Source organism: Martes martes (genome assembly GCF_963455335.1).
Source record: "Martes martes genome assembly, chromosome: 6".
NCBI lineage: Eukaryota > Metazoa > Chordata > Mammalia > Carnivora > Mustelidae > Martes > Martes martes.
The window spans coordinates 105,551,820-105,569,188 of record NC_137893.1 but is presented as its reverse complement, the minus strand read 5'-3'; the positions used below and the strand labels follow the sequence as shown (position 1 = coordinate 105,569,188).

Sequence of the window (17,369 nt, the reverse complement as noted above, 5' to 3'; positions counted from 1 at the left end):
TACTGCAATTTGAGACCCTATAAATATAGTTGTCATTGTGATGGTGGATTTAATGCTATACTAGGTTTGCCTAAACAAGTCTTCTAGAGCAGCTTTTGTCTGACTCCAAGTGATGGATGATGCAACCCAATTGCTCATGAAACTTTATTGTTCTATGTGTGTGTACCCATGCTTGTGTGTTTTGATAGAAGTGAACATTCATCAGCCATTTTCAAATATATTATCCTTTGATTTCGGTGAATCTCTTATAACTCTTCATAACTAGTCTCTTGGGCGCATGTACACATTGCGGAGGTTCACCATTACAGCTTAACATCTGAATGATAGCTTGCCTCTCATTTTTCCCCTTGTTATATCAGAGAAAGTCTCAAAGAGCAGCATTGTTTTAGAATCAAGGATCAAGAAATCCCAGCTTTAGAGCCATTAGCAGTGGTTTTGGACAAGTTGTTTGATCTGGTCAAACCAGATGTTAAACTCATAATAATGCTTACAGTAAATAAGATAATGCAATACAGAACACTCAATATATCTAATATGCACAAATAAGGAAGGATGACTAAGTTTCACCTAGAATATATGGTGGCAATAAATGTCTGGATGAGCTGGATCTCTGCATTTCAACAGACTTCCATTGAATACTATATTTTCCATAGTTTCTTGAACATTGTTTTTCTCAGCTTAGCATCATTCAAATAGTTCTTTGCTTTGCTTCAATAGTTTTCTGTTGATAATAGTATCTTTTCTATTATATTACTTAGCCCAGTACTTTATCAATATTCTACCAATATTATCCTTAGTTCATGAGTCTGTTATTTGATTAATGTATTTCTTTTATTCACAACTATGTGTAGTTTAAATCTAACTTTAGTCTAGAAAAAAAATTCTTTTGTATTATACACACATACACACACACACACACAAACACATATCTCATATCCATTTTTATGATCCAGAGTTAAATAAATTCAGAGCATCTAGAATACAGATACTTTGAAGACAGGAATATACAACTGCATACAGAGCATAAAATGGGGGGTAGGTGGTAAAGCAAGAGAGCTACAGGTTAAAAACACTTCCAGAGAAAAGAGTGAGCTTAAGATTATCCAACCTGGAGTGAAAGAGAGAAACAACTTACAATTTAACAAGCTGAACAAATAAAATGTTATGGATTAGCTGTGTCCCCCTAAAATCCCTATGTTGAAGTCCTAACTCTGGGTACTTTAGAATGTGATTGTATTTGGAGATACAGTTTTTACAGAAGTAATTATGGTCCAATGCAGTTAATATGGGTGGGCCCTAATTAAATATGACTGATGTCCTTACTAGAAGAGGAAGAGACACCAGAAATGTGTATGCACAGAGAAAACTCCATGTGAGGATACAGGGGAAAAAGCAGGCAGGGCAAACCAAACATACTAACACCTTGATCTTGGATTCCCAGCCCTCAGATCTGTGAGAAAATAAATTTTTGTTGTTTATTTAAGCCCCCCAGTCAGTGGTATTTTGTTATGGTGGACCCAGGAGACTAAAACACCAAACAAAACCAATCAGCCAAACAAAAAAACTAGCATTTATAGAGTGTCTGACTTTTCTTTCTAATCGCTCAAGTTTTCTATTCAACAATCAAGAGATGTGTGGATTGATACACATTTTTACCATTAAACTTACCTATACATTACATTTATGGAGTATCAAAAAATTAAGTAGTCTCACCCATTTCTCTAATCCTATTATCCTGCCAACATTCCCACACATGATTGTGCTCCAGCACCCCCAAGTTTTCTTTCAGTTTACACAAGTCCCTCCTTCTGCCCTCAGGGACTTTTGCAAATGATGGTCTCTCTGCTTAGCACATTCTTTCCTAATTCTGCTGGTCTACTGTTAGCTACTTATTTTTCAGATTCCATCTCAAATCTTACTTCCTTGAGAATGTGTTCCTGACATCTCAGTTTAAATCAGTCCCCAACTCCTTTAAGCATTATGATGCTTACTATATATGTCATCCTCTCTCTTGAGATTTGAATTACAAAAGGTGGCCCTAATGCAGTTTTGTCAATCTTGTGTCCGCCTGACACATAATAATATTGAAAAATACCTGCATGACAAATTAAGAGTAAATATCTCTTAGGTAATAAGTGATGAAGCTGACAGCCAAAAGGAATTCTTTCTGACTCCAAAGTCCATGCTTTCCTCTTTCTTCTTAAAAATGTGTGTATACATATTTTGTATATATATATTACATTTATATGTTTATTTATATATTAAACAATCTAGAAAATGTCCAGGGAACAGAAGTAACATAGGTATTTCTAAAATGAAATTCAAGTGAGCAGACAGCATATATGATGTCAGGTAGCTGCAGTGCCTCATTTCTTCTCCCCCCTCCTAAATAAAAGATGTGTAATACAGCAGAATAATCTGGAATCCCCAGTGACATTTCCTAAGGCAAATAGGCTTTATGCATAATGTGGAACTACAACTAGATTAACCTGAAAATGCCCACCATTATGTTGAATTTTGTGGAACTTAATTCTGTAACTAATGTGACTAGGGATTTACTCTCTAAATTCTCATAATGAAATCATTAACACTCTTTTTGAAAGTGTGATGTGCTGACCAGCCCCATCACAGAATGTCAGGTATACACTTGCAGAGTAAGCCATACATGAGCTCCAATGTCTCTGAAGCTCCAGTGGCAGATCTTGAGGAATGAAAGGAGGTCCTCTGAGGGATGATTTCATCACTATATCACTTAATACATTTCCATGTGCTTTTTGATCCTTCCCATATTTCTCTGGGAGAGATGGACTTCCTCTATCACTTCCGCTTCTGATATCTTCTTGAACAGTTTTGAAGGTAGTCACAATATATCCAAAGATTCTCTGAGGGATTGCCCATGGTAGAAATTAAGGTACCACTACATAAATGCTCTTTAAGCTAATAAATTGTATTTCACAATTATTCTGCTGGTCTACTTGATCCTTTTAATACTTCAGAAAAATAAAATTTTAAAGACATATTTTGTGAGTATTCAGAAATTATTAATGTCATATTTAAAATATTTTATTTATATAATTTGCCAAATATAACATCTGTGTGCTAAATTAATTCATGAGGTTTTATTAGTGTTCTTTTTCTAAAGTAGCTATTTCATCTCAAGGAATTATGACTAAAGTGACTAATTGCTCATAATGATAGAGATAATAATTGGATATATTGTTCCTGATTAAATTTAAACAGTGATCTTAGTATCTAATAATCTAATGTCAATTATATTAGTATCGAGTATTATTTTATAGGTCCTCAAATATAATTTAATTAGGACCATCATAATTAATATAGGTTATTAACCATATCACTGATATTTAATCTCAATCACAAATGCAAAAATATATTTAAAAATCCATTTACCCAGTGGCATCTGGTTGGCTCATTTGGTTGAGCATCAGCTCAGATCATGATCCCAGGGTCCTGGCATCCAGCCCCTCATCAGGCTCCCTGCTCAGTGGGGAATCTGCTTCGCCCTCTCCCTCTGCCCCTCCTCGTATTCTCTCACTCACTATCTCAAATAAATAAATAAAATATTATATATATACACACATATATATATACTATAACATATATAAGTATATAAAGGGACTTTTAAATATATATATATTTAAAATGGACTTTTAGTATATACATATATATTTAGTATATACATATACATATATATTTAATATATATGTATATACATATATATAAGTATATATATTTAAAAGTCCATTTATCCAGTGCAAAGATCTGAAATTTTAGCAGGGAGCAGTCTTTCAGAAGAATCGTGGCTCAGGTCATGATCTCAGGTTTGTGAGATCGAGCCCCAAGTAGAGCTTCACGTGCTCAGGGTGGATTCTGCTTGAGATTCTCTCTCCCTCTACCCAACCCCCGATCATACTCTCTCTTGAACATAAATAATAAAATCTTTTTTAAAAAATAAAATCTTTAAAAAAATTTTTGTCAAGGTTCCAAAAGTATGAACCCCAAAAGAAAAATCAATTAGCATAATACTTAGCTTAGAACTAGCCAGAAAACAACTCACTTGCATGATATTGTCAGTACTAAATTCAGAGCTTTTAGCTACTCTTTGCTCAGCTGCCGATAATTGTTAGAAAATCTCACTGTGGCTCAATGAATGCCAGCAGTTACTTCGCCAACAGAAAGCCCCATGGGCAGAGGGATAATCCTATTCTAACATGGAGACTAGGGCCAGACTGTGGTCACAGTGGAAGTGGCATCTAAGCACCTGGCAGCTTGTGGGTTTCCTGAGCATGACAAGGCTGGTTCCTTAGAATCACACTTGTTAAGGGAATAGTTGATGTATTTCTAGGAACACAATTAATGCTATAAACTAAGAATAAGGTCAGTAGGCCAGTGCCTTGGTTTTACTAAAAATCAAAGATGGACAAATTATAACTCTGCCAGTTGAAAGGTTATTTTTTTCACTGGAGAGACAAAGCAGTCATATAACAAGAGAAAACACTACATAATTGAATGCAAAAATTAATGAATGGCACACTGTTGGTGGTATTAGATGGTGAAGAGATCATTAAGACTGCAAATATTAGTAACATTTTAGGTAATAAGTGAAGCTTAAGTAAGCTCTTAATTATGAGCAGCATTTAAATGGATGGAAGAGAAACCTTGGCAGGTGGAACAATGAGGAGACTTATCTAAATATAGCAGAAAATTCCTGTTGTAGAGCTGTCAGAGATACAGATAATTAAATAAGAGCCTAAATTGGAGAGGTGGGTGCTTGAATTCCAAATGAAGACTTTTAGACTTAATTTTTTGGCAGTGATTTACTATCCAAAGCTTTAAATTGAGGAGTTTAGCTTAATTTTTTCAAAGATGTGATGAGGAGTAGAGGCTGGGAGCAATTCCATGTCCCCTGAATAAATATTATAGGAATCAAATCTTCCTTCATTAATAGAAATATCCCCTATTTATTTCTCTTTTAAAAATCAATTTTTCAATAGAATTAATAAATTTCTTATAAGCTAAGTGCATATAAAATATCCCTAGATATCAGGGGTAATTTGTTCTGATAAATAATTGTGTTTTGACATCAAATATATAAATTGATGTCTATTTTTCATTAGTATTTGTGAGAATAGACAGCTTAGGTGTTTAAATCCTCCCTGAAAATACGGTTATTTTGATTTTTATAGCAATTTCTTTACTTTTCTGGCTGATTAAATAAATTAATAATGTTTTCAATGTAAATATGATAAGCAGTTAACAAGGAGAATACACAAGTGTTCAGTTTCTATGGTAAGGTTTAATCACTGCCGATTAAAAATGCTTTCTTAAATATAAGGTAGAAATCAATTTCTAAACCATGACTTTTATAATGCTCCAGAATAATCAGAAAGTTAACGTCCAACATAATGAAATTCTACTATTTGCTGCCTTTTTGATTGTTTTTTTGTAAGATTGGCCTATACTGTGTATTTCCTATAATCTTTGCTAAGACATGTGGAAGCTTAGAAATTGTTGCTGTATGATAATAGGCATGCAAATAATAAAACGGTAGGTCAGCCAAATCTCTATTGTGTTCAGCATAGTTATTTGACCTTTCCTGGCGTCTATCCTGAATACCAAAACATAATGAATAGAATTTATGGCACACTAAGCTTTTCTTTTAGGTTCTAATTAGTGGAGAGTAGTTAACGATTAGTATTAATGTGAATACCAATGACAGATATGATCAATCACTGCAAGTTTGGGAGAAGAACAATTAAAGGTAGTTCAAACACCAGGAGTCTTGAAAGAGTTCTATATATATTAATAATTATGCAAAAAAATTGTTCTACTCATTTGACCTTTAAAGCACCCTGTGTGCTGATTTTAGAGAAAGCATTAAAAAGCCTTGATGGAAAAATTTTACACTGCATGGTGTGCTAGGCAAACTGTATCATCAGCAAATGCTAAACAATAATGTTGTAAGACTGTTTTCTTACGTTCAGTCAATTCCTGTTAGATTCAATCGGACACAATCAGAATAGCATTGCCTCCACTCTAATGAGCCTAGGGGGAAAGATATGACTGCTGTTAAAAAGTGTATCTCTTGAATAAAATAACAATCCTGCTAGATGAAATATTAGAATTGCATTTTTGGCAAAGAAAACATGATGGTCTACATTGTTATAATGGAGGTGTACTTACTTTCATCTTTCTTTAGCTTAGCTGCCAGCTCTCCGGAATATGTGTATGAGAAAAGATAATATGCTATCCTTGTATTCATTTACAGTGGGTAATTTATTTCAGAAATGATAATAGCTTTGAAAACAAGAATAAGCCAGTACAGAATTTTAAGTATGAAAGAAAAATTCTCATACTTATCCAAAGGTGAAAGCCTACAGAATTAGTGCGTAGATAATAGTGTTCTTGATGGTGAAGCAGTTTACCCTCTGTGACAAGGAATAGAAATTATACAACAATAATAAAAACCATAATAATTTTAAAGAAAAGCCTGAAATGTGATATGATTATAAATAATTAATCTCCTACCATGATGTATGAATCTTTCCCTAATACTTCGAGTTCTTTTATTTATTCCTATCAGAGGTCATGGCAAGTCTTTAGCTTAGAGTTGATAATCAAAAGCCGATCACCTGATCTATTACTATTCATGCAGAATACCTTTCTAAGGAATTAAATTCCATGTGGCTAACTCTAATTAAGAGGGACATGTCTTGAGATTTTAACAAAAACATTATCAGGTCCAAATCCAATTAAAGAATCAAATTCCATACTCAGTTAACATTAATACTGCTTCACTGATGTTATTATAAGATAATATAAAAGATCTTCCTATATATCAGGTCAAATAATTATCTCTCTACTCCCAGCACTATAGGTACCAAAATCTGTATTAGTCAGGACATTACCATTAACAGATCCAGCAGAAGATATATTTTAAGAGATTTATTTTAAGAATTGGCTTATGTGATTGTGGGATCTGACTGGATAAACACAGAGTCTGAGGGGCAGGCCTGCAGACTGGAAACTGCTCGGTGGGAGCTAATGCTGCAAACCAGAGGTAGAATTTCTTCTTCAGGAAAACTTTAATTTTGCTCTTTAAAGCCTTTCAATTGATTGGATGAGGTCTGCTCATATTGTGGAGGACAATTTACTTTACTTAAAGTCAGCTGCTTGTAGATGTTAACCATATCTACAAAATGCCTTCACAGCAATACCTAGATTGGTGTTTGAATAACAAGAGACTGTAGCCTATAGCTAAGTTGCTGCATAAAACTAACCATCACACACAGTAAATTGAGAAAAATTTTTGAGGAAAATTTAGGAATATATAAATATTGAGAAAGCTTATATACTGCAAGTTAACTTCTAGAAGTTTTCCTAGGAAAATAAATTGATGTGTGTATGAAGATGTATGAAACAGTCATATATTGTAGTTTTTTGGTTTTTGTTTTTTAAATTTTATTTATTTACTTGACAGAGAGAGAGAGATCACAAGTAGGCAGACAGTCAGGCAGAGAGAGAGGGGGAAGCAGGCTCTCTGCTCAGCAGGGATGCTGAGGCAGATGTGGGGCTCGATCCCAGGACCCTGAGATCACGACCCGAGCTAAAGGCAGCGGCTTAATCCACTGAGCCACCCAGGCGCCCCATATATTGTAGTTTTATAGAAAAGGATGAAAAACTGAAAAAGTTTCCCAAATACCCAATGGTTGGACATTTTAGGAATAAAGTATAAACATACAAATAATTACTATACATTCATTAAAATTAATAGTGTGGAATAATATTAATATGCATAAATGTTTTTATTATATTATTAATTTAACAAAGGCAAACTCTGAGTTTATGTGTTATGTTCTCAAGTTTGAGGAACATTTTATCATAATATGAAAGTTTTAAATTGCAATACAATAGTAATAGTTCCTTCTGGAAAATGCAAGTCATTGTGCTTTTCCTTTTTTATATTTTCAACATTTTATGAAATATTTTCTAATAAATATAATTAGAATAAAGTATATGCTATCAACAAAAGAAAAAATGCTCTCATTCATTAAACATGTATTTTATTTCTGACAGTATCTTGTAAAACTGCTCATTATTTAGCATATACTGTAGTGTTTGCCACATATAAGGCCCTGTTGAAGGTTTGAGGATATAGGAGTAACATAACAAAGGCCTCTTTTTCCTCATGCTGTTGACATTGTGGTGAATGAACTATAATCTCAGTAGAGAATAACATGTTCAAAATGCCCAAAGTAGAGACGCTTAAAAATCTGGTATTGAACTGAGCTCTCATTCTCAACCATAGACAGACAAAACCTTTAAAACTCTGGTTTATTCATTTCTCTTCCAGCTTTCACCATTTCTCAAAATCCACATTTGTAATATCTATTATTCTTCCCTCTTCCTACCATAATGATCTTAATCACACAGCGGTCAGTTTCTGAGTATTTCTACTCTGCATTTGTGTGTAGTCTGTGCTACACAACTTAGAACCATGGTGTATTAATATATACTGTATGTCACATTTCTCCTTTTTAGTCTCTAGTCAGATCCCTAAGAAGAAATACCACAGCTGAATATGGACTAAGTGCAAGTATTTAAATGAAGAAAAAAAATATTCTCATTAGAATAAAATATTAGAAAAATATTATGATTTGTAATATAAATACATAAATACATATGTATATGTATTTTAGATACAAAATTTCAAACATCTAAGTGGCTTTATTCGGTGATTCATGAATTACACAGTAGTCAGTCTAGCAGATAGAAAGGAGCTCTGAAGAGCTATGCAAGACAAAGGATTTTATAGTCCGAAGGGAACAGAGACAAGGAAATCATACCAGGCCAAAAAAAAAAAAAAAAAAATGCTTTGTTTATTTTTCTTAAAGGGGATGGAGAGGGTTATCAAGCAGATTACCTAACTAATGTTAATCAGAGAATTCCAAATTTGTTGGTTTAAGTTTCCATTTCTGAGAGCTCTGAAACTGTAATTAAGTCTTGCTTTGGTGGCATGGGGGCTTAGCATAAATGAATCCATTCTGGATCTGTTGTTTTCAAAAATTAGATGTCGGTTAAATTATGAGTTTATGTTGCTTATGTAGTCAGGGAAAAAAATAGAAAGAGAGCATATATATATATATGTATACGTACACACATATATATAAAATTTTAAGTTACCTTTTCAGTTATTATAACCAAAGGCCAAATAAATATGTTTGATAGTTTAATGGGTTTCATTTGCTTAATGAAATATGGGAAAGGAGTTCATTAACAGAGTATCAGTGAATAATTATTATTGCTATTTTAGTATCACAAAGCAGTACAAATTGTTTTTCCAAACATTAAAATTTGAAGATTGATTGGAGTAAAAGTAGTTGTGCTTTTTATTTTTATCATTTAATGAAAACTTCCTAGAAGCTGTATCCTCCCTAAGATATTTTTAACAGCTTAATTGTAAGAAGTAATTAACCCAGAAAGCTTCTAGTTTGCTTCTAAATACAGAATCCAAGAATATCAAATGGGTTCTAAAAATGTTCAACACATTTTTCTCCGAAGTTCTTAATATACAGAGAAACATTATCGTTTCAAAAACTTTTCAAAACTTTCTTTATGAAAACATTAATATTGTCTGCAAGGCTATACCTGGTCTTAGTTTTATTAACTTTGTATCATGGTATAGATAGAAGGAGGATGTAAAAAAAAAATCTCCAGATATTTTTTTAAGAAAAAAATGCATTTGCATCCTAAACGTGATTTATTTTATTGTTGCTCTTCCTTATTCAGTACAAAAGTGCCTTAATGTGTGTATAGTTGTGTGTGTGTGTGTGTGTGTATTCACATATGTAGAACAGACTTTCTGGGGTCATGAAAACATTACTAAAATTGACTATATGCTTGGCTATGCCTAAGTGAATAAATTTCAAGAATTAGAAGCAAACAGAGAATATTCTTTGAATAAGCTTAATTGAGCTTTTATAATATTTTATAATACAAAAATAACCAGAAAATCCCTGCACAATTCTGAGTAATTCTTGGACTAAAGAAAAAATCACAAAAGAAATTAGAAAATATTTTGAATGGGGGCACCTGGGTGGCTCAGTGGGTTAAGCCTCTGCCTTCAGCTCAGGTCATGATCTCAAGGTCCTGGGATCGAGCCCCACATCGGGCTCTCTGCTCGGCGAGGAGCCTGCTTCCTCACCTCTCTCTCTCTGCCTACTTGTGATCTCTCTCTGTCAAATAAATAAATAAAATCTTGAAAAAAAAAAAAAAGAAAATATTTTGAATGGATGATGAGAAAGAACTTTTTGGACGTAGGTAAATTTAGTCTTAGAAAGAAGTTTACAATCTTGAGAGCATGCATTAAACACATTAAACACTTTAAACACACTAGAAGAACTTTTTGTACATAGGTAAATTTAGCCTTAGAAAGAAGTTTACAATCTTGAGAGCATGCATTAAACACACTAGAAGCAGGAGAGTAAATGATGCCCAAAGAAAGTGAAAAGAAGAAAATCATAAAAATAAGAGCAAAAGTTAATGGAGTAGGAAAAAAACATAGAATGGCAACTATCAACAATGCCAAAATTACACGTTCTTTGAAATTTGCTACTCCCTACCAAGACTAATCTGCAAAACAAATAAAATGAGAAAAGCTACAAATGGCCAATATCACAACACCAATTATATTTTATTGGCAATAATATTTGGCATGATTTTATTTTAAGCAAATATTTTTGATAAATAAAAGCATTTTATGCCAATAATTTTGAAAATGAAGATTAAGTGAAAATGTTTCAAGAAAAAAACAAAATTTAATAAAATGGATATGTATTATCATGTCCATTTTATTAAATTTTGTTTTTTTTAATACATAGGTTTTTTTTTTATACATAGGTAACTGCATTGATGAAGTGCATTGCATCCATATTTAATACCTTCCTCAAAGAAAACTCCAAGTCCAGGTGACTATATTAGTGAATTCTACAACATATTGAGAGGTAGATATAATATTACATTTGAAATAATATAAGGACAGCATAATCTTGACACCAAAATTTTATAAGAGCAGTACAAGCCAGGAAGTTTGAGGGCACTCTGTTTAACATATATATTCTTTAAAATATAGAAAAGTGAAACCTGTGTCATATAAAATCAACATATTTTATGACCAAGTAGACTTATTTCAGGAATGCATTCAAACATTCAAAAAATAGTGAACATACATAATTCATCACAGCAAAGAGAAAAAAAGGAAAAATGGTATTTGATAATCATTCAAAAAGCTAACAAAGTAAGAGGATTTATACTACAAATATCTGGATTCAATAAAAAGTATCAGTATTTCAGGCAGTGTGATATTGATGCAGGGGTGGAAATAATGGACCAATAAAACCTAGAAACATACACACACACACACACTCCTATAGGCAAAGGTATATTGTATGCAGGATAACCATATTTAAACCTGATTCTTTACAGTATTTTTCACTCACAGAAAATTTAACAATGTTAAAAAACTGAAGTAGAATTTTACACTCTAATGTCATTTTAGTCATGATGAGAATGATCTGTTTATTATCAGGATTTATTTATTTCATTAAGTGATTGCCATGATTTGTTTTGCCTGTCAAAATTTAACTTTGTATTTATGTACTTAAAACATTAAGTGTTTCTAATTTAGAACAGATTAATCTACTTCTGGCTTTGTTGTTTTTATGCTGAGATAATCTATTTACTTAAATCTTTCTTCTTTTGTTAATAGCTTAATTAATTGGTCAGACAAATGTTTATACAACACATGCTAAAACCATAACTTTTTTTCCTAAATGGTTGCAGGCAAGAATTTGATCCATGTAGAGCTGAATTGACTATTCTAGGGAGGACTATAAAGGCAAGTGAATCTGTCAATCACGTATCTGGAAAACCCTTGCCAGAATCAGGATCTCTCTTTATTGGTGGATTTCCATATCTTCATGGTGCAAATCAGGTATTTCTGTTGATATTTTAAAATACATTGTGGGGTGCCTGAGTGGCTCAGTTAGTTAAGCATCGCACTTTTGATCTCAGCTCAGATCATGACCTCAGGGTTTTGAGTTCAAGTTCTGCATTGGGCTCCACACTGGATGTGGAGTTTACTTAAAAATATATTGGTATAGGGGCGCCTGGGTGGCTCAGTGGGTTAAAGCCTCTGCTTTCGGCTCAGGTCATGATCCCAAGGTCCTGGGATCGAGCCCCACATCGGGCTCTCTGCTCGGCGGGGAGCCTGCTTCCTCCTCTCTCTCTCTCTGCCTGCCTCTCTGCCTACTTGTGATCTCTGTCTATCAAATAAATAAATAAGCAAAAATCTTAAAAAAAAAAAAAGAAAACTATAAAAAATATATATTGGTATATATAGATATAGATATTTAATATACAAAATGTCATTTTATGAAAAACAAAAATTGGAGAACTTTAGGAAAGTTCCCCAGTTAGTGGAGCTATTTTCATGGTTTCAGAAGAAACTACCAAGACTGAAACAGGAAGAAATAGACAATCTGACTAGACCAATACCAAGTAATGAAATTGAAAGGGTAATCAGAAACCTCCCAAAAAACAAGAGTCTAAGGCCAGATGGCTTCCCAGGGGAATTCTACCAAACATTTAAAGAAGAAATCATACCTATACTACTGAAGCTGTTCCAAAAAAAATAGAAATGGAAGAAAAACTTCCAAACTCATTCTGTGAGGCCAGCATTATAGTGATCCCCAAACCAGACAAGGACCCCATCAAGAAAGAGAATTACAGACCAATATTCCTGATGGACCTGGATGCCAAAATACTCAACAAGATGCTAGCCAATAGTATCCAACAATACATTAAAAAGATTTTTCACGATGACCAGGTGGGGTTTATTCCTGGGATGCAAGGGTGGTTCAATATTCTCACGTCAATCAATGTGATCACATTAACAAAAGAAAAGAGACAAGAACCATATGATCCTCTCAACTGATGCATAAAAAGCATTTGACAGAATACATAATCCTTTCCTGATTAAAGCTCTTCAAAATATAAGGAACATACCTCAATATCATAAAAGCCATCTATGAAAATCCCAGAACGAATATCATTCTCAATGGGAAAAAACTGAGAGCTTTTCCCTTAAGGTCAAGAACATGACAGGGATGCCCAGTCTCACCACTGTTGTTCAACATAGTACTAGAAGTCCTAACCTTAGTAATTAGACAACAGAAAGAAATAAAAGGCATTCAAATTGGCAAAGAAAAAGTCAAATTTTCTCTTTGAAGATGACATGATACTTCATGTGGAAAACACGAAAGACTCCACCCCACATTACTAGAACTCACACAGCAATTCAGCGACGTGGCAGGATACAAAATCAATATGCAGAAATCAGTTGGATTTCTATACACTAAACAATGTGACTGAAGAAAGAGAAATTAAGGAATCAATTCTGTTCACAATAGCACCAAAAACCATAACATACCTAGAAATAAACCTTACTAAAGAGGTAAAGGATTTATACTCTAGAAACCACAAAACACTTATGAAAGAAATTAAAGAACACACAAAGAGATGGAAAAACATCCATGCCCATGGATTGGAAGAATAAACAGTGAAAATGTCTCTGCTGTTGAGAGCAATCTACACTTTCAATGCAATCCCTTTCAAAATACCATCGACATTTTTCACAGAGCTATAACAAACCTAAAATTTTATGAAACCAGAAAAGACCTTGAATCACCAGGGGATTATTGAAAAAGAAAACCAAAGCTGGGGGCATCACAATGCCTGACTTCAAGCTATATTACAAAGCTGCTATCATCAAGACAGCATGGTATTGGCAAAAAAAACAGACACATAGTGGAACAGAATAGAGACCCCAGAAATGGACCCTTAACTCTCTGGTCAACTAATCTTCGACAAATCAGGAAAGAATATCCAATGGAAAAAGACAGTCTCTCTTCAATAAATGGTGCTGGGAAAATTGGACAGACATATGCAGAAGAATGAAACTGGACCATACTCTTACACCATACACAAAGATAAATTCAAAGTTGGTGAAGGACCTAAATGTGAGACAGGAATCCATCAAAATCCTAGAGGAGAAATAGGCAGTAACTTCGTTGACACTGACCACAGCAACCTCTTTCAAGACACGTCTCTAAAAGCAAGGGAAACAAAAGCAAAAATAAATATTTGGGACTTCATCAAGATAAAAAGCTTTTGCACAGCAAAGGAAACAGTCAACAAACCTAAGAAGCAACCAACAGAATGAGAGAAGTTATTTGCAAATGACATTACAAATAGAAGGCTGGTATCCAAGGTCTATAAAGAATTTCTCAGGGTACCTGGATGGCTCAGTTGGTTAACTGGCTGCCTTTGGCTCAGGTCATGATCCCAGAGTCCTGGGATCGAGCCCTGCATCGGTCTCCCTGCTCATTGGGAAGTCTACTTCTCCCTCTCTCTCTGCCTACTGCTCTGCCTGCTTGTACTCTCTCTTTCTGTCTCTCTGTCAAATCAATCAATCAATTAATCAGTCTTAAAAAAAAAAAAAAAAAAGGAACTTCTCAGACTCAACACCCAAAAAAACAAATAATCCAGTCAATAAATGGGCAGAAGACATGAACAAATACTTCTTCAAAGAAGACGTACAAATGCCTAACAGACACATATAAAAATGTTCAACATCACTAGCCATCAGGGAAATAGAGATCAAACTATAATGAGGTCCTACCTTACACCAGTTAGAATGGCCAAAATTAACAAGACAGGAAACAATAAGTGTTGGTGAGGATCTGGAGAAAGGGGAACCCTCTTACACTGTTGGTGGGAATGCAAGCTGGTACAGCCACTCTTGAAAACAGTATGGAGGTTCCTTAAGATGCTAAAAATAGAGCTACCCTATGACCCAGCAATTGCACTACTAGGTATTTACCCCAAAGATAAAGGTGTAGTGAAAAGAAGGACCACATGCACCCCAGTGTTCATAGTAGCAATGTCTACTGTAGCCAAACTGTGAAGGAGCTGAGAGGCCCTTCAGCAGATGAATGGATAAAGAAGATGTGATTCATATATACAATGGAATATTACTCAACCATCAGAAAAGATGAATACCTACCATTTGCATCGACACAGGTGGAACTGGAGGGGATTATGCTAAGTGAAATAAGTCAAGCAGAGAAAGACAGTTATCATATGGTTTCACTGATATGTGGATATAAGAAATAACATGGAGGATCACAGGAGAAGGGAGGGAAAACTGAATGGAAGAAATCAGGGAGGGAGACAAACCATGAGAGACTCTGGACTCCGGGAACCAAACTAAGGGTTACAGAAGGGAGGGGGGTGGGGGGGATGGGGTAGCCAGGGGATGGGTATTAAGGAGAGCACATAGGGTCATAAGCACTGGGTGTTATACACATCTAATGAATCATTGAACACCGCATCAAAAGCTAATGATGTACTATATACTGGCTAATTGAACATAACAATAAAAAAATAAAAATAAAAAATAAAATATCATGCAAAAGTAAAAAGAAATTTTAAGCAATTCTACCAACATATGTGACTTCAAAAAGTTTATTGTTCTCATTACACAGAATTGCTCTGGTATCAGGCTGTTTTTCCATCTAATAGCTGTACATTTATGGACTTTTGTTCACTCCTATGCTAGTGATTTCACGGATTTATGAGTGGATTGGGTTAAAAACATACTACAAATCTGATTTGAGAAATAGAAATGGAAGACCATTCCTAGTCTCCACTTCATATAGGGTTACTAAAATGTAAAAACGTTCTCTACAGAGTTTTATGCATATGCCAATGCAGTCTCTAAATTTCCATTTAGATAATTAGCTTATTGTCTTCATTATGAACCTATATTTTTAGGTAAGAGCTTGCATACTGACTTAAATGCTATTGATTATTGACTCCATTTTATGTTATTACAGAGAATTACTTTAAAAATTTAAGGTTGCTTGTTAATTGTATCAATAGCTTATTACATTTATGAATCTTTTACTATATTTATCATTGTACTTTACATATTTGAACATACTGTTTTTATTATTAGAAATCTGAAATGCTCTTATTTCAAAGCCCCACAAGTATTATAAATTGGGTATAAATTTCACAACATTATAAATGTTATGACTCTATTTAATGTAGGCTAAAAATTTTCAAAGCAGATATACATAAAGAACAAAAGTCACTTGCATAGTTGATGTGACATAAATGCTTTTAATGAAATGAAGGGAATTCTGTCTCTAAGCATGCAGATATTATATTAAATTCAGCTTTACTCCATTAAACTTTTGTGACTTTTTCTATGGTAATGTACTTCACTGACTTTTTCCTAGATAAGCCCATAAGCTCTGTAAGAGTAGCAATGTCTGTTTTGCCTTGCCTAGCAAAGGCAAGGACAGTTTCTGTCACATAGTAGGTGCTTGATAAACATCTGGTAAATGTATGATCAATTAAAGAGTGGATGATAGGATTTCAAAAACTTACATAAATTAAACTTTAGTCATTTATATTTAAATTGGTTTCTTCACAGCTTTATATATATTTACCAAGGAAAGGATGAGTTTTCATATAGAATTTAATTTTTGCGGGTATACATTAATTAAATGCAAGTTCTCAAAACTCAAGGAGCTAATATTCTATTGAGAAGATACAGAAATGTTTCTATAAAGTTGGGTATTTAGTCTAATAGAAATATGAAAATATGCAGGGACAATACAGAAAAATAGAAAAGGAAGCCTCTTAATCTCTCTGGGGGAATAAGATCGGGTGTCTACAAGGTAAATAATATGGAGACTATCATTCTGGGCCCCATGGAACATCACACACATAGGCTTAGGTAATGGAAAGACCTAGGAGAGGGGGAGTTTGAATAGAAATAACTCATTATTTCGGAGGCATGGAGTGTGGTGTAAACTGAGCAGGAGGAAAATTTGTTGTTGAAAAGTTGAGCAGGAGCCTGAACATAAATGGATCCTGTATATGATGTGTAATAATATATATTTTAATACTGCTACATATGGAAGCCATGTAAGAAATTTGAACAAGGACTGATCTGATGTAGTTTTCTCTTTGATAGCAACTGAAGTTATAGAATTAGAGGGGTTTAGACTGCCAGTCAAGAATTGGTAATGTTGGGGCGCCTGGGTGGCTCAGTGGGTTAAGGCCTCTGCCTTCGGCTCAGGTCATGGTCTCAGTGTCCTGGGATCATCAGGCTCTCTGCTCAGCAGGGAGCCTGCTTCCCCCTCTCTCTCTCTGCCTGTCTCTCTGCCTACTTGTGATCTCTCTCTCTCTCTCTCTCTGTGTCAAATAAATAAATA

The 17,369-nt window shown here is 34.1% G+C and overlaps 1 protein-coding gene across 1 annotated transcript in view; it reads left to right on the top strand.

Moving 5' to 3' along the window:
- EYS (eyes shut homolog) overlaps positions 1-17,369 on the top strand; it is a gene marked incomplete at both ends in the record, with an annotated part of 1,618,725 nt that overhangs the window by 1,024,724 nt on the left and 576,632 nt on the right. Inside the window, one exon of the mRNA XM_080805925.1 lies at positions 11,863-12,013. Within this exon, the coding sequence (XP_080662051.1) occupies positions 11,863-12,013 (151 nt within the window). The remainder of the gene's footprint in view (positions 1-11,862; positions 12,014-17,369) is intronic.